This window comes from Rana temporaria, chromosome 11 (genome assembly GCF_905171775.1).
Source record: "Rana temporaria chromosome 11, aRanTem1.1, whole genome shotgun sequence".
Classification (NCBI taxonomy): Eukaryota; Metazoa; Chordata; class Amphibia; order Anura; family Ranidae; genus Rana; species Rana temporaria.
Genome location: NC_053499.1, coordinates 27,906,348 through 27,932,406, shown reverse-complemented (window position 1 = coordinate 27,932,406; position 26,059 = coordinate 27,906,348). Strand labels below are relative to the sequence as shown.

Sequence of the window (26,059 nt, the reverse complement as noted above, 5' to 3'; positions counted from 1 at the left end):
AAGCTCGCTTCATAACTTGCTTCTGAGCATGCGCGGGTTTAAAAATGTCGTTTTAACCACTTCCGGACCGCCGCATGTACATTTACGTCGGCAGAATGTCACGGACAGGCACATTGGCGTACCTGTACGTCCCTGCCTAGACGTGGGTCGGGGGTCCCCCCCCCCGTACATGTGGCGGTTCCTGTGGCTTCAGGAGCGATCCGGGACGAGGGCGCGGCTATTCGTTTCTAGCCACCCCCCTCGCGATCGCTCCCCGGAGCGGAAGAACGGGGAGAGCCGTATGTAAACACAGCTTCCCCGTGCTTCACTGTGGCGGCTGCATCAATCGAGTCATCCCTTTTATAGGGAGACTCGATCGATGACGTCAGACCTACAGCCACACCCCCCTACAGTTGTAAACACACACTAGGTGAAACATAACTCCTACAGCGCCCATTGTGGTTAACTCCCAAACTGCAACTGTCATTTTCACAATAAACAATGCAATTTAAATGCATTTTTTTATGTGGAAATGACAATGGTCCCAAAAATGTGTCAAAATTGTCCGAAGTGTCCGCCATAATGTCGCAGTCACGAAAAAAATCGCTGATCGCCGCCATTAGTAGTAAAAAAAAAAATAATAATAAAACTATCCCCTATTTTGTAAACGCTATAAATTTTGCTCAAACCAACCGATAAGCGCTTATTGCGATTTTTTTTTACCAAAAATAGGTAGAAGAATACGTATCGGCCTAAACTGAGGAAAAAAAAATGTTATATATGTTTTTGGGGGATATTTATTACAGCAAAAAGTAAAAAATATTGCAGTTTTTTCAAAATTGTCGCTCTATTTTTGTTTATAGCGCAAAAAATAAAAACCGCAGAGGTGATCAAATACCACCAAAAGAAAGCTCTATTTGTGGGGAAAAAAGGACGTCAATTTTGTTTGGGAGCCACGTCGCACGACCGCGCAATTGTCAGTTAAAGCGACACAGTGCCGAATTGTAAAAACCCCTTGGGTCATTTAGCAGCATATTGGTCCGGTCCTTAAGTGGTTAAACATATTTTTGCCCACACACTATCATTTTAATTAACACAAGAAACGAAGTTTTGAAAAACGACACAAAAAATTGAATCATGCTTCTATTTTTTTTTGTCGTTTTTCACAAGACATAAAACAACGTTTTCCCCCACACATGGTCATTTTAATTGACGTTTTTCAAAACGTTGTTTTTTTTCAGTGGAGTTACAGACAGAAGAACAGGAAGTGAGGATTTCTCAGAAGAAATAAGGACATTTAAAAGCAAAATGGAAGGATGAGGTAAGTGAAGGAGGACTGCACTGAGGTAAAGGAAGCTATTTAGGGCGGCAAAAAAATGACCTTTACAACCCCTTTAAATGAGCAGTAGAGCAAATCCCACTGCTAAGAAGAATTTTCACGTTTCCCGGAGTTGGGCTTTAACCTGCCGGCATCCACTCATAACAATAATCCTCGTTCAGAGGAGACCAAACTTTCAAGTTTTCTGCAGAACATGTTTGCATCTTTCCACTGTCTGGCTGCAGACCCGTCTGTCAAGTCCTATGCCTGACTGCAATGTGCAACAAAAATAGAGAGGTGCCTTTAATGTAACTCTTTGAAGTTGGGATTGTTTTAGATGGAGCTCCAGGCAGAAATGAAGCTGGCGGAGATGAGACTCCTCCGTCCCCTTCCTTGTTAGTCAGCAGAAGAGGCTGAGACTCCAATCATTTGTAGCAATCAGGTTGTAGCTGTACTTGTTTTTCCTCAGCATTATTACAAGCATGTGGTTGTGGTGTGGTGTGGTGTGCTCTGGGCTTGTCATTAGCTTCAAAGTAAGCTGTGTGATGTGATTCCTGGGACAACTTTCCCGGATTAGAGAGCCAGGCGGAGAGGATCCTGCGGCTGGCGGGACACTGGAAGAGCGTAGAATAAGGTAAAGATTGTATGGAACTTGTACGGTGGATGGAGAAGAGTAGAAAACTACAATGTAGCTTTGCTGTATTCCTGTCACCTGTCCAGGTATATCAGCTAAACCAGGGCAACCTTTTCACATCAATTTACAGGCATTAGATGACCAGCGTGTCGCTGTAGTTGTAGCCGTATCGTTTATTTTTAATTTTGCGCACTCATCGTTTTTTTGCTTAGCTCATTTAATATTATTTTTATTTTTTCAATGTTTTTATGAAAGTATTTTGCAGTAAAGTGTACAAAAGTTGTATCAAAGAGTGCATAGTGCTCGCTATTATTATTATTATTATACAGGATTTATATAGCGCCAACAGTTTGCGCAAAGCTTACTATCTAGAAATATATTGAAATACATAGCAAATTGACAGGAGACTGAACATTGTTAAACCTTAACCGCATAGGTGTGCGCAGCTTATTGCATTAGGGTGCGCACCCCAAATGTATTAAAACGTGGAAGGTGTTAGTAGGGCCGTGGATGGTGTCAGTAGAGCAGCGGACTTGTCTGTTGGGCAGATGTTGGTGTCAGTAGGGCAGTGGACCCGTGTCAGTCGTTTATTTTTATTATTTATAGCCGGATTCATAGAGAGTTATGCCGGCGTATCAGTAGATACGCCGTCGTAACTCTGAATCTACGTCGGCGTTGATTTAATCTTATTCTGGAAACCAGATACGCTTAAATTAGGCTAAGATATGAGCGGCGTAAGTCTCCTACGCCGTCGTATCTTAAAGTGTAATTTTTAGGCTGGCCGCTAGGTGGCGCTTCCGTTGAGTTCGGCGTAGAATATGTAAATGACTAGATACGCCTATTCACGAACGTACATGCGCCCGTCGCAGTAAAGATACGCCGTTTACGTAAGGCGATTTCAGGCGTAAAGTTATTCCATCAAATAGTACTGTACCCATCAATTGTTGACACTGTGCCCCATCAAATGCTGCCGGTGTGCCGATCAATGCTGCTGTGTCCCATCAGATGCTGCTAGTGTGCCCATCAATTGCCGCTACTGTGCCCCATCAAATGCTGTCTTGTGCCCATCAATTGCCGCTACTGTGCCCCATCAAATGCTGTCTGTGTGCCCATCAATTGCCGCTACTGTGCCCCATCAGATGCTGCCACTGTACCCATCAATTGTTGACACTGTGCCCCATCAAATGCTGCCAGTGTGCCGATCAATTCCTGCTACTGTGACCCATCAGATGCTGCCAGTGTGCCCATCAATTGTTGACACTGTGCCCCATCAAATGCTGCCAGTGTGCCCATCAATTCCTGCTACTGTGCCCCATCAGATGCTGCCACTGTACCCATCAATTGTTGACACTGTGCCCCATCAAATGCTGCCAGTGTGCCGATCAATTCCTGCTACTGTGCCCCATCAGATGCTGCCAGTGTGCCCATCAATTGCCGCTACTGTGCCCCATCGAATGCTGCCTGTGTGCCCATCAATTGCCGCTACTGTGCCCCATCAAATGCTGCCTGTGTACCCATCAATTGCCGCTACTGTGCCCCATCAGATGCTGCCCGGCACTTACCTGTCTCACAGCGGGTCAGCAGCGGTCTCCTTCACTTCCTCCATGTCTTCTTTCGTCCTCTCTAAGGCGCCCAATCACAGCGCTTGACGTTTCAGCCAATCAGGTGATCGGTAACAGACCCAGCAATCTGATTGGCTGAGAGGAGGATTCAGTGTTAGCAAAGTGAATTTCTTTGCTTTGCTAACACACAGCTAAGTGAACAGCGACCGCCCAGCATGGCGACCGCTGTTCACAATTTTGCCTATGGCTCTAATCAGGCGCTTCCAAAAAACACGCTGTAATTCAGGTGCCTGGCGCCCGAAAAGGGGCCTAAATAGGGGGTGTCAGCAGCGACCATAGATAGATTCATGCAATGCAATGAATCTATCTATGGTGATAGAGCGGTGCAGGAGAGAGGGGGCGGCGCTCCTGCGCCCTTTATGGACGCACCGCCACTGAACTAGCAGAGTTTAGGAGTTTTTGCCATTTTTCTGCCAAAGCTGCTAAACTCAACTCCATAAAAGCCGCGCAGGTTTATTTTACTAAAGGCTAATAGACTGTGCACTTTGCAAAGTGCAGTTTCTCCAGAGCTCAGTAAATTAGGTAAACCTTCACTTTGCAAATAATACCCAATCACGTGCAAGGAAAATAAAAAATGGCACATGATTGGATGATGGAAGTCATCAGAGCTTCTGTTTATTTACTAAGCTCTGGAGCAACTAACTTGCCTTGCAGAGTGCAACTACACTTCCAAGTGCACTTGTAGTGCTAAGTGGAGTTTCCTTTAGTAAATAAACCCCATTGACATTCATTAAAAAAAGAACTGTCCAAAAAATACTGACCCTGACCTTGACCCAATTACAAACCCTGGCATTGACCTCCTAGATCAACCTTGATCTAAGTTTATTTTTTTTATTTATTATTATTATTATTTTTATTATTATTTTTATTATTAGTACTGTATTAGTACTGTACTATTATTATTTTTTATTATTTGTATTATTAGTACTGTATTAGTACTGTACTATTATTATTTTTTATTATTTTTATTATTAGTACTGTATTGGTACTGTACTCACTTTTGTTGCCAGCAGTTTAGACATTAATGGCTGTGTGTTGAGTTATTATGAGGGGACAGCAAATTTACACTGTTATACAAGCTGTACGCTCACTACTTTACATTGTAGCAACTTGTCATTTCTTCAGTGTTGTCACATGAGAAGATATAATAAAATACTTACAAAAATATAAGGGGTGTACTTACTTTTGTGAGATACTGTATGTAGAAAGGACATTGGGCCAGATCCACAAAGAACTTACGGCGGCGTATCTATTGATACGCCACGTAAGTTCTACGATGCGCCGTCGTATCTTTGTTTTGTATCCACAAAACAAGATACGCCTGAATGTGGGCTCGATCCGACTGGCGTGGATCTTAGGTGCATATTTACGCTGGCCGCTAGGTGGCGCTTCCGTTTTTACATCGTTTACGTAAGGCTTTTTTCGGTGTAACGTTACCCCTGCCTCTATGAGGTGTACGCAATGTTAGGTATGGACGTCGGGACAGCGTCGAATTTTCCGTCGTTTGCGTAAATCGTTTGCGAATAGGGCTTTGCGTAAGTTACCTTCACGTCGAAAGCATTGACTATTTGCCACGTGATTTTGCGCATTCGCACTGGGATACGTCCACGGACGGCGCATGCGCCGTTCGTAAAAAGCGTCAATTACGTGGGGTCATACCAGATTACCATACAACACGCCCACTCCAAGCCTACTTTGAATTACGCGGGCTTACGCCGGCAGATTTACGTTACGCCGGCAGATTTACGTTACGCCGGCCCACATATGGGAGCAAGTTCTTTGTGGATACCCTAGGAGCCACTCTGATTTACGGCGGCGTAGCGCATATGAGATGCGATACGCCCGCCTAAATATACGCCCGTTTTTGTGGATCTGACCCACAGTATTTAACAGTAGACATATAATGAGGCAGAGGAACAGTAAAGCACAACCTCTGGGCATCACTACTAAGCAGAAACCATATGGTAAGGGTAGGGTGCTGTGGTGGTCGTCACGTCCTGTAAGTTTTAGTCCTCATTGGGTGCCAAGTAAGGGTCACATTTAGGCCCAGCCTCTCTGTTACAGACCACTGTCCCTCTTTTATAACACAGGACCAGTGGGTCGGAAATAAAGATAACCCGCCGATCTAGCCCTCCGATCCTGGACAGCTACTAACTAGCATATTTTCATCCCGCTTACAAGATATTGGACATGTACGGTATCCAGGGCTGGAGACTGGGACAGAAATTTGGCCCTGGACTTCATCCAGACTGGCCCACTTTGACAGGTCTCTCCCATGGCTGCCGGGACCCCCCCCCCCCCCCCTGGCCACCAAGCCCTCTCTCCCCTTCACTAGCCACTGGCCATTCTACTTTATTAGAGTAGAATGGCTGGTACTGGTACTCTTATAGACAGTACCAGTGGGGAAGCTAGACATTATTTCACCCGGGGCAAAGAATCAGTTTGGTGCCCCCCCTTATGGGACAAGATTAGGCAGAAGTGAGAAACTCCCAGGCCATAGCTGTTGAGTCAGCTGTCTGTCCCCTCCCCTGTGCTCCTTCTGGTCCCCCCCATGCTCCTCTGTCACCCCCCCCCTGCTCCTCTGGTCCTCCCCATGCTTCTCTGTTCCCCCAGGTGAGCGCTGCGGGGAGGGAGAGACAGAGGAGCGGAGGGGGGCGGCGGTCTGCTGTCACTGAAGCCGGCCCACTGAGCCATCGGCCCACCGGGAAACTCCCTGTAGTCCCAATGGCCAGTCCATCCCTGACGGTATCTCACAAAAGTGAATACACCCCTCACATTTTTGTAAATATTTTATTATATCTTTTTATGTGACAACACTGAAGACATGACACTTTGCTACAATGTAAAGTAGTGAGTGTTCAGCTTGTATAAGAGTGTAAATTTGCTGTCCCCTCAAAATAACTCAACACACAGCCATTAATGTCTAAACTGCTGGCCACAAAAGTGAGTACAAAGTGTCATTTCTTCATTGTTGTCACATAAAAAGATAGAATAACATATTTACAAAAATGTGAGGGGTGTACTCACTTTTGTGAGACACTGTATATAACTTCTGTCTGCTGCTTGGTTGTGTTTGACAGGTTTGTGACTTACTGATCCTCTTACCTTTATACAGATCTACTAGACAGCAGCTTTGTGACTGAGAACAATAGACACTCTGCAGTCGCTAATGATGTGAAACATCCACAATGCCTCTGATAGCCAAAGTCGTGTGATTATAGCCGAGGCTTTGGGTCTCGTGGGAAAATTTGGAAGTTGCAGTCGATCCAAAGCAAGAAAAAGGTAATAATGAACTCCTAATAATAGTCTGATTTGGTAATGTTAACAAAACATGAATTTTAAATGACAGGTCCGCAATATTTTTAGTTCCTTAGATATTTGCCATTTACGTATCTAACAAAGTACTGATAATAAAAGTATTAATTGTCAATGGGAACGATCACTGCACAAACATGCATGCTAGTGTTGTCCCAGTGTGTACGAGTGCAGTGGCTCCAGCCGATGTCGCTCTCCTCATTGGACAGAATAATATCAGTAGGAGCCATTGGCTCCCGCTGCTGTCACCTAAATCCAGTGACACGGAAACAGGGGGTGGGGCCAAGTCCCGTTGTCTGTGTCAATGGACACAGCAGCAGGACTCGAGAGCGAACCCGCACGGGTGCCCCCATGAAAAACGGATCTCCGTGTAGGCACCTGATGAAGAGGAGGGTCCTGGAGCAGCAGCGGGGGGACCCCAGAAGAAGAGGAACAGGGGGTGCTCTGTGCAAAACAATTGCACAGAGCAGGTAAGTATAGGCATGTTTGTTATTTTTATATAAAAAAAAAGGTTTACAAACATTTTAAAGCTAAACTTAATAAACAAAAACTTCTATTTAAATATATTTCTCAATGGCCACAAAGGATATACATCCACTTTGGGTGCGCCAAATGCATTTACAAACTCAGATAGTACCTTGCAAATGTAGTGTTGACACCATCACTGTGCTTGCTGTACTTGGCCAGAGAGGGGAGCTGTGGGAGGGGTCAGACTCCGTGGAGAAGAGGACGCCGGGGGACGCGCACCACAGGTGAACGGGCTCAGGTAAGTAAAACGGGGGTGCTGGGGGGGGGCGTCATTGCCTGGTGTTTTTTTATCTTAATGCATAGGATGCATTAAGGTGAAAAAACATGAACCTTTACAACCCCTTTAACCACTTAAGGACCGGACCAATATGCTGCTACATGACCCAAGGGGTTTTTACAATTCAGCACTGCGTCGCTTTAACAGACAATTGCGCGGTCGTGCGACGTGGCTCCCAAACAAAATTGGCGTCCTTTTTTTCCCACAAATAGAGGTTTCTTTTGGTGGTATTTGATCACCTCTGCGGTTTTTATTTTTTGCGCTATAAACAAAAATAGAGCGACAATTTTGAAAAAAATGCAATATTTTTTACTTTTTGCTATAATAAATATCCCCCAAAAACATATATAAAATTTATTTTTTTCCTCAGTTTAGGCCGATACGTATTCTTCTACCTATTTTTGGTAAAAAAAATCGCAATAAGCGTTTATCGATTGGTTTGCGCAAAATTTATAGCGTTTACAAAACAGGGGATAGTTTTATTGCATTTTTATTTTTTATTTTTTTTTTTACTACTAATGGCGGCGATCAGTGATTTTTTTCGTGACTGCAACATTATGGCGGACACTTCGGACAATTTTGACACATTTTTGGGACCATTGTCATTTTCACAGCAAAAAATGCATTTAAAATACATTGTTTATTGTGAAAATGACAGTTGCAGTTTGGGAGTTAACCACAGGGGGCGCTGTAACATTTAGGGATCACCTAGTGTGTGTTTACTAGTGTAGGGGGTGTGGCTGTAGGACTGACATCATCGATTGTGTCTCCCTATAAAAGGGATGACTCGATCGATACGCCACCACAGTGAAGCACGGGGAAGCCGTGTTTACATACAGCTCTCCCCGTTCTTCAGCTCCAGGGAGCGATCGCGACGGGGCGGCTAAAAAAACATATAGCCGCGCCGTCGTCCCCGATCGCTCCCCGATCGCTCCCCGCAGGAATCCGACCGCCGCATGTAGCGGGGGGGGGTCCCGATCGGGACCCCCCCCCCCCCCCCCCGCTACATGCGGTACGCCAATGTGCCTGTACGTGCCATTCTGCCGAAGTATATCTACATGCGGCGGTCGGGAAGTGGTTAATTAGATCCACAAGGGCTTTTTTTTAGCACTACTATTCCTTTATATTGGCTTTTAAAATTTACAAATGCAGCCATTTAGAATATAAATGAAAGGTTTAGCACTGGGAAACACTTTTTGATAGATAAAAAGTGCATTTTATATACATCTATATGGATCAGACCAAAATGAGGGACAGATGAAGGGGAAATGAGGGACAGAGGGACATTGCTCCAAATCAGGGACAGTCCCTCGTAACCAGGGACAGTTGAGAGCTCTGGTAAACCAACCCCATTTACTGTAAAGGTGGCCATACATATTCATCTATTGGGGTGAACAAGAGCGAAACTGTGTAAATGGAGGAATCCTCCCCGCCGCCTCTTGTATTTTGACATCTGGCACCCGCGGCTGTCAGAATATCCGAACATTTCACTGCAGTTCTGAGCTGTGGGTGACCCTGGCAAAACCAACCCATTCAGCCAATCAGCTGCAGTCAACATTCGAGTATTCTGACAGCCGTGGGTGCCGGCTGTCACAGGAATCAGCCCAAATCCGAGCCAGTTTAGATTTTAGATACTATGGGCCAGATTCACGTACGATCGCGTATCTTTGTGCGGGCGTAACGTATCTGATTTACGCTACGCCTCCGCAACTTAGACGGGCAAGTGCTGTATTCTCAAAGCACTTGCTCCGTAAGTTGCGGTGGCGTAGCGTAAATCGGCCGGCGTAAGCCCGCCTAATTCAAATTTGGAACAGGGGGGCGTGTTTTATGTAAATGTTGTGTGACCCGACGTGACTGACGTTTTTCACGAACGGCGCATGCGCCGTCCGTGGAAATCTCCCAGTGTGCATTGCTCCTAATACGCCGCAAGGACGTATTGGTTTTGACGTGAACGAGCCCCATTCACGGACGAGTTACACAAACGACGTAAAATTTTAAAATTTCGTCGCAGGAACGACGGCCATACTTAACATTGGTACGCCGCACTTACGCCACCAAATAGCAGGGGTAACTATACGCCGGGAAAAGCCTAACGTAAACGGCGTAAATGTACTACGTCGGCCGGGCGTAAGTTCGTGAATTTGCGTATCTAGCTAATTTGCATACTCGACACGGAATTCGATGGAAGCGACACCTAGCGGCCAGCGTAAATATGCAGTTACGATACGACGGTGTAACACAGTTACGCCAGTCGGATCTACGGGAAATCTATGCGTAACTGATTCTAAGAATCAGGCACATAGATACGACCGCGCAACTCAGAGATACGACGGCGTATCTGGAGATACGCCGTCGTATCTCGTTTGAGAATCTGGCCCATAATAAGAACAAAAAAAATAAAAATAGCAGAAAACCTCACCCCCCGGATTGGTTAGATCACGTATCCCAAAGATCACGAGTTCTGATCATATCCTGCTGTTTATCTTGTTGCTCGATGGCATTAGTACTTGTTTTATATACAGCAATTTGGTTTAAGCAGTGTATCTTTTAGATTATAAAAGGTATGAATGGAAAGTATATGGAAAACAAACTCACTGCTGTAATTAGTGGGCCAAATATATATACAGATTAAGGAGTGCCTGGATCTTAGTGGATTTAAACTGACATAACTGGTAGAACAAGAAGCGGTGCGGGGCTGTGTCCTTGTCATTGAATGTTGTCTTCTCCACCCATATGTGAGACGGTGATTCATTATTCGGTCTCTGTCATGCCAGATATAGTTCTTATATACTCATAACTTCATTAGCTGGAGGCATATCCCCTGATGAAAGCCAGGAAGACATTCATACTGCTATTGACTTTAAAATGTGAAAAATGGCTGAGTGGCCCTGACCAGCCTGTCCACAGATCTAGTTTATAGCGCTTATAGGTGGAGTGCAGCGTGGTGCAGAGACAATAGTTCATACGGACGGGTGCAATAGAACTTGTATTGTAGGAATGTAGCAACAGTTCACAACGAGCCTGGTGTAGGGTTGCCACAAGTTCAGGATTCACCCGGACAGTTCGGGTTTGGAATCATGCGTCTGGGTTTCAGACTGCCTGAAACCCGGACACATTATTTAGACTGGACTATGGCTTCCCAGCAGGATTGCTGGCTGCAGTTGTCTAAGCTGAAGCCTCGTACACGCGACCGAGGAACTCGACGGGCGAAACACATCGTTTTCCTCGTCGAGTTCCTTGTTAGGCTGTCGAGGAACTCGACAAGGCAAGTTTCTCCATTCTCGTCGAGGAAAAAGAAGACATGCTCTCTTTTTGGCTCGACGGGATCCTCGACAGTTTCCTCATCGAAAAATGTACACACGACTGGTTTCCTCTGCAAATAAAAAATCCCAGCAAGTTTCTTGCTGTTTTTTGCCGAGAAACTCGGTCGTGTGTACGAGGCCTGGGAGTGTCTGTTACACTCTTTCACACTGTCCAAAGCCAGCACTAACAACCCCCCCTCTCAAACCCCCAACCCCTCTGTGTCTGTCCACACTCCAATCCCCAGGCCTGTGCCTCAGAATAGGAAAGTTGGGTCTGGAAATTTGTAGTCCAGCAGCCTCAGGCCTCGTGCACACGACCGGTTTCCTCAGCAGAATCCATCAAGAAACTTTGTGGGAGATTTTTTTGGCCGAGGAAACCGGTCGTGTGTACATTTTTCAGCGAGGAAACTGTCGAGGAACTCGACGAGCCAAAAAGAGAGCATGTTCTCTTTTTCCTCAACGGTAATGGAGAAAATTGGCTTGTCGAGTTCCTCGACAAGCCTAACAAGAACTCGACGAAGAAAACAATGTGTTTCGCCCGCCGAGTTCCTCGGTCGTGTGTACGAGGCCTCAGATACATCTGCATGAGAGGTGCTGACTGCCAAGGGGTGAGTGAGCTCACCATCCACCCCAGTCTCTGACTGAAATCTCCCCCTTCTCTCTCCTGCCTCTGAGTGAGTACACGATATTGAACGGGGATCCGACTTGGATCCCTGCCAATACCAGGCACTGCCTTTGGTATGAATCATTATTTTAAATAAAAAACCGGCATGGGTTCCCCTCCAAGAGCATACCAGGCCCTTAGGTCTGGGGGGTGGGTGAGTGGGTGCTTTGGGGCATGGGGGCGCCCTGCGGCCCCCCACCCCAAAGCACCTTGTCCCCATGTTGATGGGGACAAGGGCCTCTTCCCGACAACCCTGGCCATTGGTTGTCAGGGTTTGCAGGTGGGGAGCTTATCGGAATCCGGGAGCTCCCTTTAATAAGGGGGCCCCCATATAACGGTCCCACCACCCTAGGTGAATGAGTATGGGGTACCCATTCACCTGGAGGAAGAAAATGTAAAAAAAAAAACACACTACACAGGTTAAAAGTCATTTATTAGGCAGCTCCAGGGGTCTTCTTCCGACTTTGGGGGTCTTCTTCCGACTTCGGGCCTCTTATGACGTCACAGTCCCATCATGCTCCGGGTGGTGATGACATAAGGGGGCGGGGTCACCGGGTGATATCCGCCAAAAGTAACAATGCAGCGCTTTTATACGTATATAACATGTGCCATGTGGCAGCATGGTTTGGTTGAGCACAGGCAAATATTATAAAGATAGGTCAGCTGCTGGGTTGCTTATTGGCACGATATTGAACGGGGATCCGACTTGGATCCCTACCAATACCAGGCACTGCCTTTGGAGTGAATCATTATTTTAAATAAAAAAACAGGATGGGCTCCCCTCCAAGAGCATACCAGGCCCTTAAGTCTGGGAGGTGGGTGAGTGGGTGCTTTGGGGCAGGGGGCGCCCTGCGGCTCCCCACCCCAAAGCACCTTGTCCCCATGTTGATGGGCCAAGGGCCTCTTCCCGACAACCCTGGTTGTCGGAGTTTGCAGGTGGGGAGCTTATCGTAATCCGGGAGGTCCCTTTAATAAGGGGGCCCCCATATAACGGCCCCCCCATCCTAGGTGAATGGGTATGGGGTACCCATTCACCTGGAGGAAGAAAATGTAAAAAAAAAGATAGGTCAGCTGCTGGGTTGCTTGATGATCAAAACCCATCCATAAAACACAATGGTCCCACTAGGGAATCCTAGGGTTTTATGGTCAGGCTGCAATAAAAGATGTACCAGCAGGTGGTGCTGTACAAGACCGTTATAACTGCAGAACATTGTTCTAAAAAAAAATCCAAGTTCATTGTCCCTTTCTTCTTGACCCATGGAAGGGTAATGATCATTTAAAAGAGAACCTGTATATTTAGGAAGTGCCAGTGATCAATGTGATGTATAGGAGAGCCTACTTGAGGGACGAAATTGTTATTCTTTATTAGACAAAATAATTATGGGACAAATTTGTTCTACTTACTAGGAATCCCGATTTAAAACATTCAGCCTGGGTTTTCCCTTTAAACCAAAAAATCAATGTCACCTCTGCTCTGGCTCAGCACAGTAATCAGTACAGCATGACATAAGTGGGTTATGTAATCATATCACTGGCACAAAGTATGATGTGGATTCGGGGGGAACATTTTCAGATCAATGGACCGACAAACTCCACAAATAGATAATCTGTCAGTTTGTTGCATTATTTTCCACCCAAGGCTGTGTAAGCATAAACCTGTAGCGTATCAGCTATAGTGTATTTTCCAGATGTGTCTGATTTACAAAGATCATCCTTTTTCTAAAAGGTTGTCCTTTAAAATGTTGATTTCCTAAGAATGTCCATGATCCTCATTTTTACTGAAAGATCCTCTGGGCCAGTTCAGAAATTGCATTAATATTTGGTAAGGTACTTGCGATCTCTTCAGAGTTATGGTGACTATCACTTCTACTGAGTAAGGCCTCGTACACGCGACCGAGAATCTCTTTGTAAAAGAAACATCGTTTTCCTCGAGGAGGTTCTTGTCAGGCGTGTCGAGAATCTTGTCAAGCTTTCTTTGCGTACACACTGTCAAGACAAAATCTCGTCGTTCTCAAACGCGGTGACGTACAACACGTACGACGGCACTATAAAGGGGAAGTTTGATTCCACTGGCGCCACCCTTGGGGCTGCTTTTGCTAATCTCATGTTACTGCGTGTTAAGTAAAAGTTTGGTGAGAGACGATTTGCGCTTTTCAGTCTGTTACAGCGTGACGAATGTGCTATCTCCATTACAAACGCTACTTTTACCGAAGGCGCGCTCCCATCTCATACTTTATTCTGAGCATGCGCGGGTTTCTAAGCATACACACAAACGTGTTTCTCGTACTAAACCAGCCCGACGAGAAACACGACGAGGAAATTGAGACTCCCGACGAGAAAAAAGAGAAGAGAACTTTTTTCTCGTTGAGATCCACAACAGTTTCCTCGACGAAAAACATACACGCGACCGTTTTCTTGATGGATTTTGTCGAGGAAAACGGTCGTGTGTACGAGGCCTAAGTGATGGCTCATTCAGTTTTGTTGTTTCAGCAGCAACTGTATGGCCTCTTACACACGACCGAGTTTCTCGGCAAAAACCAGCAAGGAACTTGCTGGGAGATATTTTTTTGCCGAGGAAACCGGTCGTGTGTACATTTTCGTCGAGGAAACTGTCGAGAAACTCGACGAGCCAAAAAGAGCAAGTTCTCTATTTCCGCGACGGGAACTCGACGAGGAAAACGATGTGTTTCGCCCGTTGAGTTCCTCGGTCGTGTGTACGAGGCTTATAATATGCTATCATGATATGGAGAGTTTGTTCTCATTTTCGAACCCCTCATTTTAGAAATGATATGGAGAGTTGGTTCTCATTTTCAAACCTCTGATTATAGAAATGATATGGAGTGTTGGTTCTCATTTTCGAACCCCTCATTATAGAAATAATATGGAGAGTTGGTTCACATTTTCGATCCCTCATTATAGAAATGATATGGAGTTTTGGTTCTCATTTTTGAACCCCTCATTCTAGAAATTATATGGAGAGTTGATTCTCATTTTCAAACCCCTCATTCTAGAAATTATATGGAGAGTTGGTTCTCATTTTCAAACCCCTCATTATAGAAATGATATGGAGAGTTGGTTCTCATTTTTGATGAACCCCTCATTCTAGAAATGATATGGAGAGTTGGTTCTCATTTTTTAATCCCTCATTATAGAAATGATATGGAGAGTTGGTTCTCATTTTTTAACCCCTCATTCTAGAAATGATATGGAGAGTTGGTTCTCATTTTCAAACCTCTTATTGTAGGATTGATATGGAGAGTTGGTACTCATTTTCGAACCCCTCATTATAGAAATGATATGGAGAGTTGGTTCTCATTTTTGAACCCCTCATTATAGAAATGATATGGAGAGTTGGTTCTCATTTTTGAACCCCTCATTATAGAAATGATATGGAGAGTTGGTTCTTTGTTGAACCCCTCATTCTAGAAATGATATGGAGAGTTGGTTCTCATTTTTGAACCCCTCATTATAGAAATGATATGGAGAGTTGGTTCTTTGTTGAACCCCTCATTCTAGAAATGATATGGAGAGTTGGTTCTCATTTTCGAACCTCTCATTGTAGAATTGATATGGAGAGTTGGTTCTTTGTTGAACCCCTCATTATAGAAATGATATGGAGAGTTGGTTCTTTGTTGAACCCCTCATTCTAGAAATGATATGGAGAGTTGGTTCTCATTTTCGAACCTCTCATTGTAGAATTGATATGGAGAGTTGGTTCTTTGTTGAACCCCTCATTACAGAAATGATATGGAGAGTTTGTTCTCATTTTTGAACCCCTCATTATAGAAATGATATGGAGAGTTTGTTCTCATTTTTGAACCCCTCATTATAGAAATGATATGGAGAGTTGGTTCTCATTTTCGACCCCCTCATTGTAGAATTGATATGAAGAGTTGGTTCTCATTTTCGAACCTCTCATTGTAGAATTGATATGGAGAGTTGGTTCTCATTTTTGAACCCCTTATTCTAGAAATTATATGGAGAGTTGGTTTTCATTTTCGAAACCGTCATTCTAGAAATGATATGGAGAGTTCTCATTTTCAAACCCCTCATTATAGAAATAACATGGAGAGTTGGTTCTCATTTTTGAACCCCTCATTCTAGAAATGATATGGAGAGTTGGTTCTCATTTTTGGACCCCTAAGTTTAGAAATGATATGGAGAGTTCTCATTTTCGAACCCCTCATTATAGAAATAATATAGAGAGTTGGTTCTCATTTTCAAATCGTAATAGAGATGAATAGGCTGACAATACTGGGTATCATGCTGTCAAGCTGTTCCAATGGTTGCAGTTTTGAGTTGGTGACCAGAAACAAGCATGTTGCAAATAAATTCAGACTTCATATGCTGCATGCATGCCGCAGTTAAAGTCAGGACTGCATAGTCCTAATTGACATACTTGTTCCAGGTCAGTGGCTTAAAGTGACATTAAAAGAGAAGTATGGCCAATGCTTTTTTGGCTGTAATTTTCTTCTGAGTCACATGAGTACATTAACTTTTGTCCTCCTATGACCCAGAAACAGCTGATAGTGCTGTTTGTGCAATAGCTATTGCCCACTACCAGCTGACGCGTAAGAAGCTTTGTGTGTGCACCCATCGTAACATTGGTGCACTCACAGACCAAATAAAATCTTCTATACCTTCCTAATCATGCACCTGCACATACACAGATGTCCCGCAGGATAATGGCACCAGTAAGGCAGGGGGTGGGGCCATCAGAAAAATGACTACAATTTTTCTTACAGTAATACTACAAGATAAAATCTCTGTTTCTAGTCTGTGATTGATCAGTGAAGGAGAAGCAGCCGACTGATACTCTCCTCCTTCTACTCACTTACTCTCTCTTTTACTTGCATGTTCCTTGTCCACTAAGGTGCCTTCAGCACACCTGATTGGCTCATAATGCTATTCTTTCCTCTCCCAGTCTTCTACAGCATATGGGATTACAAAAGAAAGGCCTATAACAAATCACATAAAGGTACTCATACCAGCTGCATTTTATAATACATACTAGATATATGAATACATAACGACATTCAATATCAGTGTTCCCTGGCGCATGTGGTGACTCCATCCTCTGACCCCTATGTTACTGCTGAGTCCTGCAGTGGCCTAGGTGGGTGGAGGAGGAAACCATAGTGGGCAGTGGGGGACACAGGCATCTGACTCTCCTGAAGTGTCCAATGCTGGAGAGTCTTACAAAGTAAATGGAGCGAATATAGGAAAAATAGGACTCTAAAGGTAATGAAGTGTAACACTTCTTTTATTGCAGGGGACTAAGAAAAATAACCTAAACCTAAATGTATTTTTTCTTGCTTTATTTATTAGGAAACCTGCAGCAGCCATCATGGCATCTGATGCCAGTCACATGCTTGAGGCGGCCTTAGAGCAAATGGATGACATCATAGCAGGTAGGATTTTTATGGATTTTTTTTTATTAAAATAAAATGTGCTCAGGTACCCTTCTGAGTTTCTCGTCCTTATCCCAAAAGTTCGGAATGCCTGCCTGGATCCAATGCTCAGTTCTGTGGGCCTCCTGTTGTCAAGGCTGACTCCATTGAGGAGCTCTTGGCGCCGGGAGACCTCAGCAAACCACTCTCGACTCTTCTGGCGCTCTTCTGTGTACGGACCTCCCCAAGTTGGGGAAGCTGTGGGAGTATTGGAAGGGGGATATCCCAACGTTGGACAGGGAGGACTGGAAGGATTGTCTAGAACAGGGCTCGAAGCTAGTAATATCCTCGACATACTGATACAGGTCAAATTTCTACACAGGGTGTATTATACCCCTGAGAGGCTACATAGGCTTTTCCCAGAGCGTGACCCGGTATGCCCCCGCTGCAAAACACAACTGGGTTCATATCGACATGTGTTCTGGGAGTGTCCAATCATTTTCGCATATTGGGAGGCAATTAATCTTAGGCTAAAACTTACTCTGATACCTGCTCCGTCCTTGGCCCTCCTAGGACTCCCTGATGATGAACAGCATTCCCATCATCTGAAACTGCTGATCTCCTATCCAGAGATGTATTATGGCCTAGGCCGACAAGGCCCAGGCCTAGGGCGGCACTTTGCGGGGGGCGGTGAAAAAGTCCACCCTGTCCCTCTGTGCTCATCCCACCCTATCCCCCTTTGCTCATCCCACCCTGTCCCCCTGTGCTCATCCCACCCTGTCCCCCTGTGCTCATCCCACCCTGTCCCCCTTGTCCTCATCCCATGAAAATGACAGGACGGGTCTTAAAAAGGAAGGGGTGCGTCATATATAAAGTAGAGGGTTTGGGCGAGTTTCACCAGGCCTAGGGCAGCACAAAACCTAAATACACCCCTGCTCCTATCTCCTGTACTACGCAAAAAAGGAAATCTTAATAAAATGGTTACCCCCCCCCAACACCACAAACCTGGAATACCTGCGTGTGAGGCGATGGTTGATGCAGCCCTCCCCTTAACTTACTCAAATATGGAAGTTCGAAAAGGTCTGGGCACCGTGAACGCTCACCTGAGAGCAGGTGCCATGGGGGGTGGGCTGCATCGTGGGTGGTTTTCGGGTTTATCAATAAACTGAGGTCTCAGTAAATTCTCATGTTTTGGATCATGATATGAGCCTGTGTAGCGTTATAATTGGTGGGTAATGAGTCCTTCGGGACTTTAAACGCATTTGCTGTATGTTATTCAATGTTTTCCGAATGTTATTTGGCACTGTTGAAGCTCTGTTTTGTGATTATGCATAACTTGTACTACGTATTATCTCTCAATAAAGCACCACTGTTTGTTAAAAAAAAAAATGCGCTGATGACATACTGGGGCTTTCTTACACATAGTTTGTTCCTTACTGCTCCTTCTCCATTGTGAGTTGGCTGCCTCATTGAATACAGTGCACTTGCTATATGGCTGGTATGTTATCTCAAGAGTTGTTAAGAGAGACAGTAAAGCTTCTCTTAAAAAAATGAGGAGGTCTCTGTACTAATTATTCGATGTTAGTACAGCAATCTCCCAGATGTTCTATTGTGTTCCAACAGTGGGACGGCCCTCCTGCCAGAAGACAGGAGGGCCACAAGGCACAGTGAGGCATGCACATGGACACAGTGAGGCATGGACACAGTGAGGCATGGGAACAGTGAGGCATGCATATGAACACAGTGAGGCATGGACACAGTGAGGCATGGACACAGTGAGGCATGGGCACAGTGAGGCATGGGCACAGTGAGGCATGGGCACAGTGAGGCATGCACATGGACACAGTGAGGCATGCACATGGACACAGTGAGGTAAAGTGAGGCACAGTGAGGCATGCAGATGGACACCCAAGGCTACTCGAGTCAATATTATTTCCCAGTTTTTTGTGGTAAAATAAGGTGCCTCGGCTTATATTCGGGTCGGCTTATACCCGAGTATATACGGTAATTGATCTCCTCTTATTTGGGAAGGTGAATTACCGTATTTATCGGGATATTGCGCGCTCCGGCGTATAGCGCGCACCCCTAATTTTGACCCTAAAATCCTGTAAAAAAACATTTTATTAAATTTTACTACTTACAGTTTTGGTGTCTTGCCCGGCGTCCATCGGCGGCCTCGTCCAGTCCGGCGTCCGTCTGCGTCCTCAGTGGTGTCCTCCCGGCTTCTCCCGCGCTGTCTTCATGTCGAATCCCCGCGCTCAGTTGGAAGCCTCCGCCGACGTATACCGAGCGCAGTACACTCTGGGATATTCGGCCAGGCTCGGCTTCTCACGCATAAACGTCAGAGAGCATGACTACGAGCGAAGCCAAGCCTGGCCGAATGTACCCGAGTGTACTGCGCTCGGTATATGTCAGCGCAGGCATTCAAACACGGCGCGGGAAGCGGGTATCGGCGTATATCGCGCACCCACGATTTTGCCCTGATTTTCAGGGCAAAAAAGTGCGCGGTATATGCCGATAAATACGGTAAATAAACTTTGGTTTGCAATATTCTTTCTTTGATTTCATAAGTAAAGAAGAAACCTGCTTAATACATCATGGGAACCATTCAAGTAGCAGATCAGGATAACATTTGGTTGAATCAATGATGACATCATCAACTACTTTGAATGAAGGTCTAACCACACATGTCCAGCTTTAAAAGAGTCATGAAACTCCCAGAAATGTTACCCAAACCACCCAAAAATGTCTGAATAATGATTTTTTTTTTTGCCTGATGGATAAATAAAGCTCCTCCATATTTTGACACACCGACCTTCCTTTTGGGAAAGAATCAGTTGGTCGTAATCTACCGTATTTATCGCGGTATAACGCGCTCCCGCGTATACCGCGCACCCCTGAAGTTGCCCCGAATCCTGTGGAAAAAAAGTTTTTTTTGTACTTACAGTTTTGGTGTCTTGCGCGGCGTCCATCGGCGGCCTCGTCGGGTCCGGCGTCCGTCTGCGGCTTCGGGTGTCCTCTTCGTCGGGTCCGGCGTCCTTCTGCGGCTTCGGGTGTCCTCTTCGTCGGGTCCGGCGTCCGTCTGCGGCTTCGGGTGTCCTCTTCGTCGGGTCCGGCGTCCTTCTGCGGCGTCCTCCCCGCTCGTTTCCCGCGCCGAGTTTGAATACTGCGCCGACATATACAGAGCGCAGTACACTCGTGTAATGTCGGCAATGCTCGGCAACTCTCGCGCTGACGTCCTGTACGTCCAAGACGTGAGCGCGGAAGGAGCCGAGACTGCCCGACTATACCCGAGTGTACTGCGCTCGGTATATGTCGGCGTAGTATTCAAAACTCGGCGCGGGAAAGCGGGTATCGGCGTATACCGCGCACCCACGATTTTGCCCTGATTTTCAGGGCAAAAAAGTGCGCGGTATACGCCGATAAATACGGTATTTTCCTGGACCAGTTCTATTATTTCCCTGAGATGATAAGGCTGGGTGTCTGTTCATTGTATGACCATAAGCGTTCTGCCAAAATGTTTGTACGTGTTTATGGAAAGATCTTTCTCACGTTTGTTGGCATCTTTAGCACTTCTCTACATTAGCTTAAAAAATACCTTGGTGTACTTTAGTCGGCTTTGGCTTTGGACCTTACTGTGGAATTTTACAGGAAGGATTGCCGTGTCTGCCTCGGGTTAATTAATCATGACTGGAAGCTCGTTAAGTGGCTCTATGTTTACCACTCATTAACAAAAGGATTCCCAAATCAGCAGGGTCCGATCTGTTCTGGGAAAAAGTAAAAAGTATTAAAAATTAACCAAAGCACCTTGTTTTTAGCCACATAACCTTCACTTGCCCGGCTTGAACTCCTTTCTAAATCAACATTGACAATGGTAGAACAAACAAGACCTATATCAGAACTCCGTACAGTTCTCTTGTATCTCCACCTCTTCTCCAGTGTCATCTCTCATTGACAAAAGAGCATGTGAGGGAGAACTGGAAATCCCCCGAAGGACGGATTTCTGTCCTGACCATCCGGAAATCAGACGTTGAGTTCACATCCGACAAAAAAATGTATAGTCTGGCAATCCAGATTTTGTCTGATGTAAAAGTGAAATCGTTTGGCGAAAGCACCGTACTAACGATCTGAAAATCCGCAAACAGCTATAGTGTTAACCACTTCAGCCCCGGACCATATTGCTGGTCAAGGACCGGGCCACTTTTTAAGATTCGGCACTGCGTCGCTTTAACTGACAATTGCGCGGTCGTGCGACGTGGCTCCCAAACAAAATTGGCGTCCTTTTTTTCCCACAAATAGAGCTTTCTTTTGGTGGTATTTAAAGGGGTTTTCCACCCATTTTTAAGTTTATTAAAAGTCAGCAGCTACAAAAAGTGTAGCTGCTGGCTTTTAATAAACAGATACTTACCTGCTCCAGCGTTCCAGCGACGCACCGGCCGGGGCTCCACTCCTCTCCCCCCCTCCCCGGCCGGCGTCTTCATTTCAACTGTGGGCACCCGGCCGTGACAGCTTTCGGCTTCACGGCCGGGCACCCACTGCGCATGCGCGAGCGGCACTGCGCATGCGCGAGCGGCGCAGCCCGGCGCTGCGCCGTCTGATTGGACAGGAGATCGCCTAGGACCTGTGACGTATCCTAGGTGATCGCCTACAGCAGCCCCTTCCTGTAGGCGATTAAGCTTAATCGCCTACCCGGAAGGCGGAAGTGGGACAGGAAGTCCCACTCCTCCTGAAGCCCCCACTCCCCCCCCCAAAAAAATTACATGCCAAATGTGGCATGTAAGGGGGTGAGGAGTGGGATAAGCGGAAGTTCCAATTTTGTGTGGATCTCCGCTTTAATCACCTCTGCGGTTTTTATTTTTTGCACTATAAACAAAAATAGAGCGACAATTTTGAAAAAAAAATCTATATTTTTTACTTTTTGCTATAATAAATATCCCCAAAAATATATAAAAAAACATTTTTTTTCCCTCAGTTTAGGCCGATACGTATTCTTCTACATATTTTTCATTAAAAAAATCGCAATAAGCGTTTATTGATTGGTTTTCGCAAAAGTTATAGCGTCTACAAAATAGGGGATAGTTTTATGGCATTTTTATTAATATTTTTTTTTTTACTAGTAATGGCGGCGATCAGCGATTTTTATCGGTACTGCGACATTATGGCGGACACTTCAGACACTTTTGACAAATTTTTGGGACCATTGTCATTTTTATAGCGATCAGTGCTATAAAAATGCATTGATTACTATAAAAATGCCACCGGCAGGGAAGGGGTTGACACTAGGGGGCGAGGAAGGGGTTAATTATGTTCCCTGGGTGTGTTCTTACTGAAGGGGGGGTGGGACTGACTTGGGGAAATGACTGATCGCTGTTCATACATTGTATGAACAGGCGGTCAGGCATTTCTCCCCCTGACAGGACTGGGAGCTGTGTGTTTACACACACAGCTCCCGGTTCTCGCTCTGTAACGAGCGATTGCGGGTGCCCGGCGGTGATCGTGCCCGCCGGGCACGCGCGTCTGGACCAGGGGCGAGCGGGGGGCGCATGCTGATGTAATATTTGCTGATTCGCGAGATGACGTAATATTACGCGATCTTGCGCAGCCAAGCCGGCCTGCCGCCGTAAAACTGCGGCAGCTGGTCGGCAAGCGGTTAAAGTGGAGTTCCGCCGGAAAAAATAAAAATGAAACGTCAGCAGCTACAAATACTGCAGCTGCTGAACTTTAATACATGGACCAGGGTGCCCGCGATGTCGATACCCGAAGCCGACCCGTCCCTCGGCTACGGTTGCCACCTCATCCCTTTAAACTCAAGATGCCCGGGCCTGCACCCGGAGCCGAGGGTAGGGTTGCCACCTCATCCCTTTAAACCCGAACACACATGAATTACACAGGTTCTGAGTCTAATTTAATGCAGGAAAGGCACCAAGTGAGTTTAATTACCACCTTAATCAGCCACAGAACCTGTGTAATTAATATGTGTTCGGGTTTAAAGGGATGAGGTGGCAACCCTACCCTCGGCTCCGGGTGCAGGCCCGGGCATATTGAGTAAGGGGATCAGGAAGCGGCTTCACAGCCTGGTTCCCTTCTGCGCATGTGCGTGTCGCGTTGCGCGATCCCACTGGTCCCTGCTGTCTTCTGGGACCTGTGTGATCTATCTTTCGCCGGAAGTGAGAGCGAATACCTGTATTAGACAGGTATCTACTCCCCCCTGGAAGGTGCCAAATGTGACACTGGAGGGGGGGCGGACCGGGAAAGCAGAAGTTCCATTTTGGGTGGAGCTCCGCTTTAAGGCCCACTGGGGCGGGAGGTGCGGTGGCGGTATAATGCCGCTATTTTTAGCAGGGCTATACCGTCGGAATTGCCGCCCGGTATAGCCGCGTTGCCCCATTGTTTTCAATGGGGAGGAGCGGTAAACACACCGCTCCTCTCACCGCTCCAAAGATGCTGCTAGCAGGACTTTTGGAGCGGTCCCACCAGCCCAACGGCTCAGTGATAAAGCACTCGGGCTTTCACACTAAAACTGCAGGGCAGGAGTTTTTCAGGCGATATTTAGGCGCTATTTTTAGCGCTAAACCGCCTGAAAAACTTCTCAGTGTGAAAGGGGTCTTAAACCTCGTACACACGACTGAGGAACTCGACGGGCGAAACACATAGTTTTCCTCGTCGAGTTCCTTGTTAGGCTGTCGAGGAACTCAACAAGGCAAGTTTCTCCATTCCCGTCGAGGAAATAGAGAACTTGCTCTCTTTTTGGCTCGTCAAGTTTCTCGACAGTTTCCTCGACGAAAATGTACACACGACCGGTTTCCTCGTCAAAAAAATATCTCCCAGCAAGTTTCTTGCTGGTTTTTGCCGAGAAACTCGGTCGTGTGTACGAGGCCTGAGTCGACTTGTCATAATATTTTCTGGTTCCTTTATCTTTATTTAGCAGAAGAAAAATTTCTACACAACGAAGAATTTCGACCGGCCAGATGAATGTTTGTACTTTTTCACATTTTCCTTTAAAGTGGTTCCTTCAAGTCAACATGTCTAATCAAAATAATTTGAATGTTGGTAAGAAGCTGAGTGGATGTGACGGGACTGACATCGCCTGCAGCCCATGCTGCTCGGAAAGTCTCCTTCTCCCCTCTTTACTGTTAATAAAGGTGCCGCCTTGTCAGAAATGATCCCTTTACTCGTTAATTGGCACACAGGAAATCGCAATTTCTGCTTTGTTTCAGCTTTTGTTATTTCTGTAAACGGAGTGTTGGCCAGGAGCTGATAAACACGCCATAAATCCATTGAACACAAGTTACAGTGCAAATATTTGTGGGATATTGAGAATTTTCATTTCCTATTGAGCTAGTATTCACCATGTTAATTGAGGTTAGGTTCACACTAATGTGGTGCAGGAAATGCCGCAATCCGTGCGTGTTTCCCACACTGCATTCAAATCCAGTGGCGGCTGGTGCTCAAAATTTTGGGAGGGGGGCGCAAACAAACTGAAAAAAAAAAAACATCAATTGCAGCCACTGTGCCCATCAAACGCAGCCACTGTACCCATAAATTGCCGCCACGGTGCCATCAAACGCAGCTTCTGTATCCATCAATTGCTGCCACTGTGCCCTATCAATTGCTGCCACTGTGCCCCATCATTTGCTGCCACTGTGCCCCATCATTTGCTGCCACTGTGCCTAATCAATTGCTGCCACTGTGCCCTATCAATTGCTGCCACTGTGCCCTATCAATTGCTGCCACTGTGCCCCATCATTTGCTGCCACTGTGCCCCATCAATTGCTGCCAGTGTGCCCAATCAATTGCTGCCACTGTGCCTATCAATTGCTGCCACTTTGCCCTATCAATTGCTGCCACTGTGCCCCATCATTTGCTGCCACTGTGCCCCATCAATTGCTGCCAGTGTGCCTAATCAATTGCTGCCACTGTGCCTATCAATTGCTGCCACTTTGCCCTATCAATTGCTGCCACTGTGCCCCATCAATTGCTGCCACTGTCCCCCATCAATTGCTGCCACTGTGCCCCATCAATTGCTGCCAGTGTGCCTAATCAATTGCTGCCACTGTGCCTATCAATTGCTGCCACTGTGCCCCATCAATTGCTGCCAATGTGCCCCATCAATTGCTGCCACTGTGCCCCATCAATTGCTGCCACTGTGCCCCATCAATTGCTGCCAGTGTACCTATCAATTGCCGCTACTTGCCCATCAATTGCCGCTACTGTTCCCTATCAATTGCTGCCAGTGTGCCCCCCCGCCCGGTACTTATCTGTCTCGGGTCACAGCAATGTCCTCCATGCTCCCTTCGAGTCCTCGATGTCTTCTGTCTCCACGCTCCCTCCTCTTCCTGCCCTCTGCTATAATTGGACGCCAGATAGGCGTCCAATCACAGCGCCCGTCTCTTCAGCCAATCAGGTGACCGGTAACCAGACCCAAGCATCTTGATTGGCTGAGAGGCAGGTCAGTGTTAGGGCCTTGGCTTTGGAATGCTCTACCCACAACCATTCGCATGGAAGAAAACTGAAGACCCATCTCTTCTGAAGGATCAGCACGACTCTTGATACAAGCGCCTTGAGGCGATTTGGTTCGCATTTGTCAGCGCTATACAAGTTACTCACTCACTCACTCAAGAGATTTATTCGCTTCCCTAACACAACACTGTGTAAACAGCTAACGCACAGCATTGCGCCCGCTGTTTACCAATTTGGAAGCCTATTAGAGCCAACAGCTCTAACCTGGCGCTTCCAAAAACACGCCCACTACCCAGAAGTGATGGATCACGTATATATACATGTGATCCGGTGCACAGATGCCTCCCTGTATCAATCCCTTCTCCCACATTCTGCGTCTATGAAAGGTCCTCCAAAGCCCATTTATTTACACGTCGCTGTAATTCAGATGCCCGGGGGCTGCAACGCATGAATCTATCTATGGTGATTGACAGGTGCAGGAGAGAGGGGGTGGTGCTCCTGCGCCCTGTGTGGACGCACCGCCACTGTTTAAATTGCACTGCATTTGTGATCAGCAGCAGGGTGTTAGTG

At 46.2% G+C, this 26,059-nt stretch overlaps 1 protein-coding gene across 1 annotated transcript in view; it reads left to right on the top strand.

Annotated features, from left to right (window-relative positions):
- Positions 1–1,759: 1,759 nt before the first annotated feature.
- PPFIBP2 (PPFIA binding protein 2) overlaps positions 1,760–26,059 on the top strand; it is a 210,398-nt gene continuing 186,098 nt past the window's right edge. The window contains 3 exon segments of the mRNA XM_040328281.1: positions 1,760–1,931; positions 6,669–6,835; positions 16,968–17,050. Of these exon segments, the coding sequence (XP_040184215.1) occupies positions 16,987–17,050 (64 nt within the window). The 5' untranslated portion in view covers positions 1,760–1,931; positions 6,669–6,835; positions 16,968–16,986.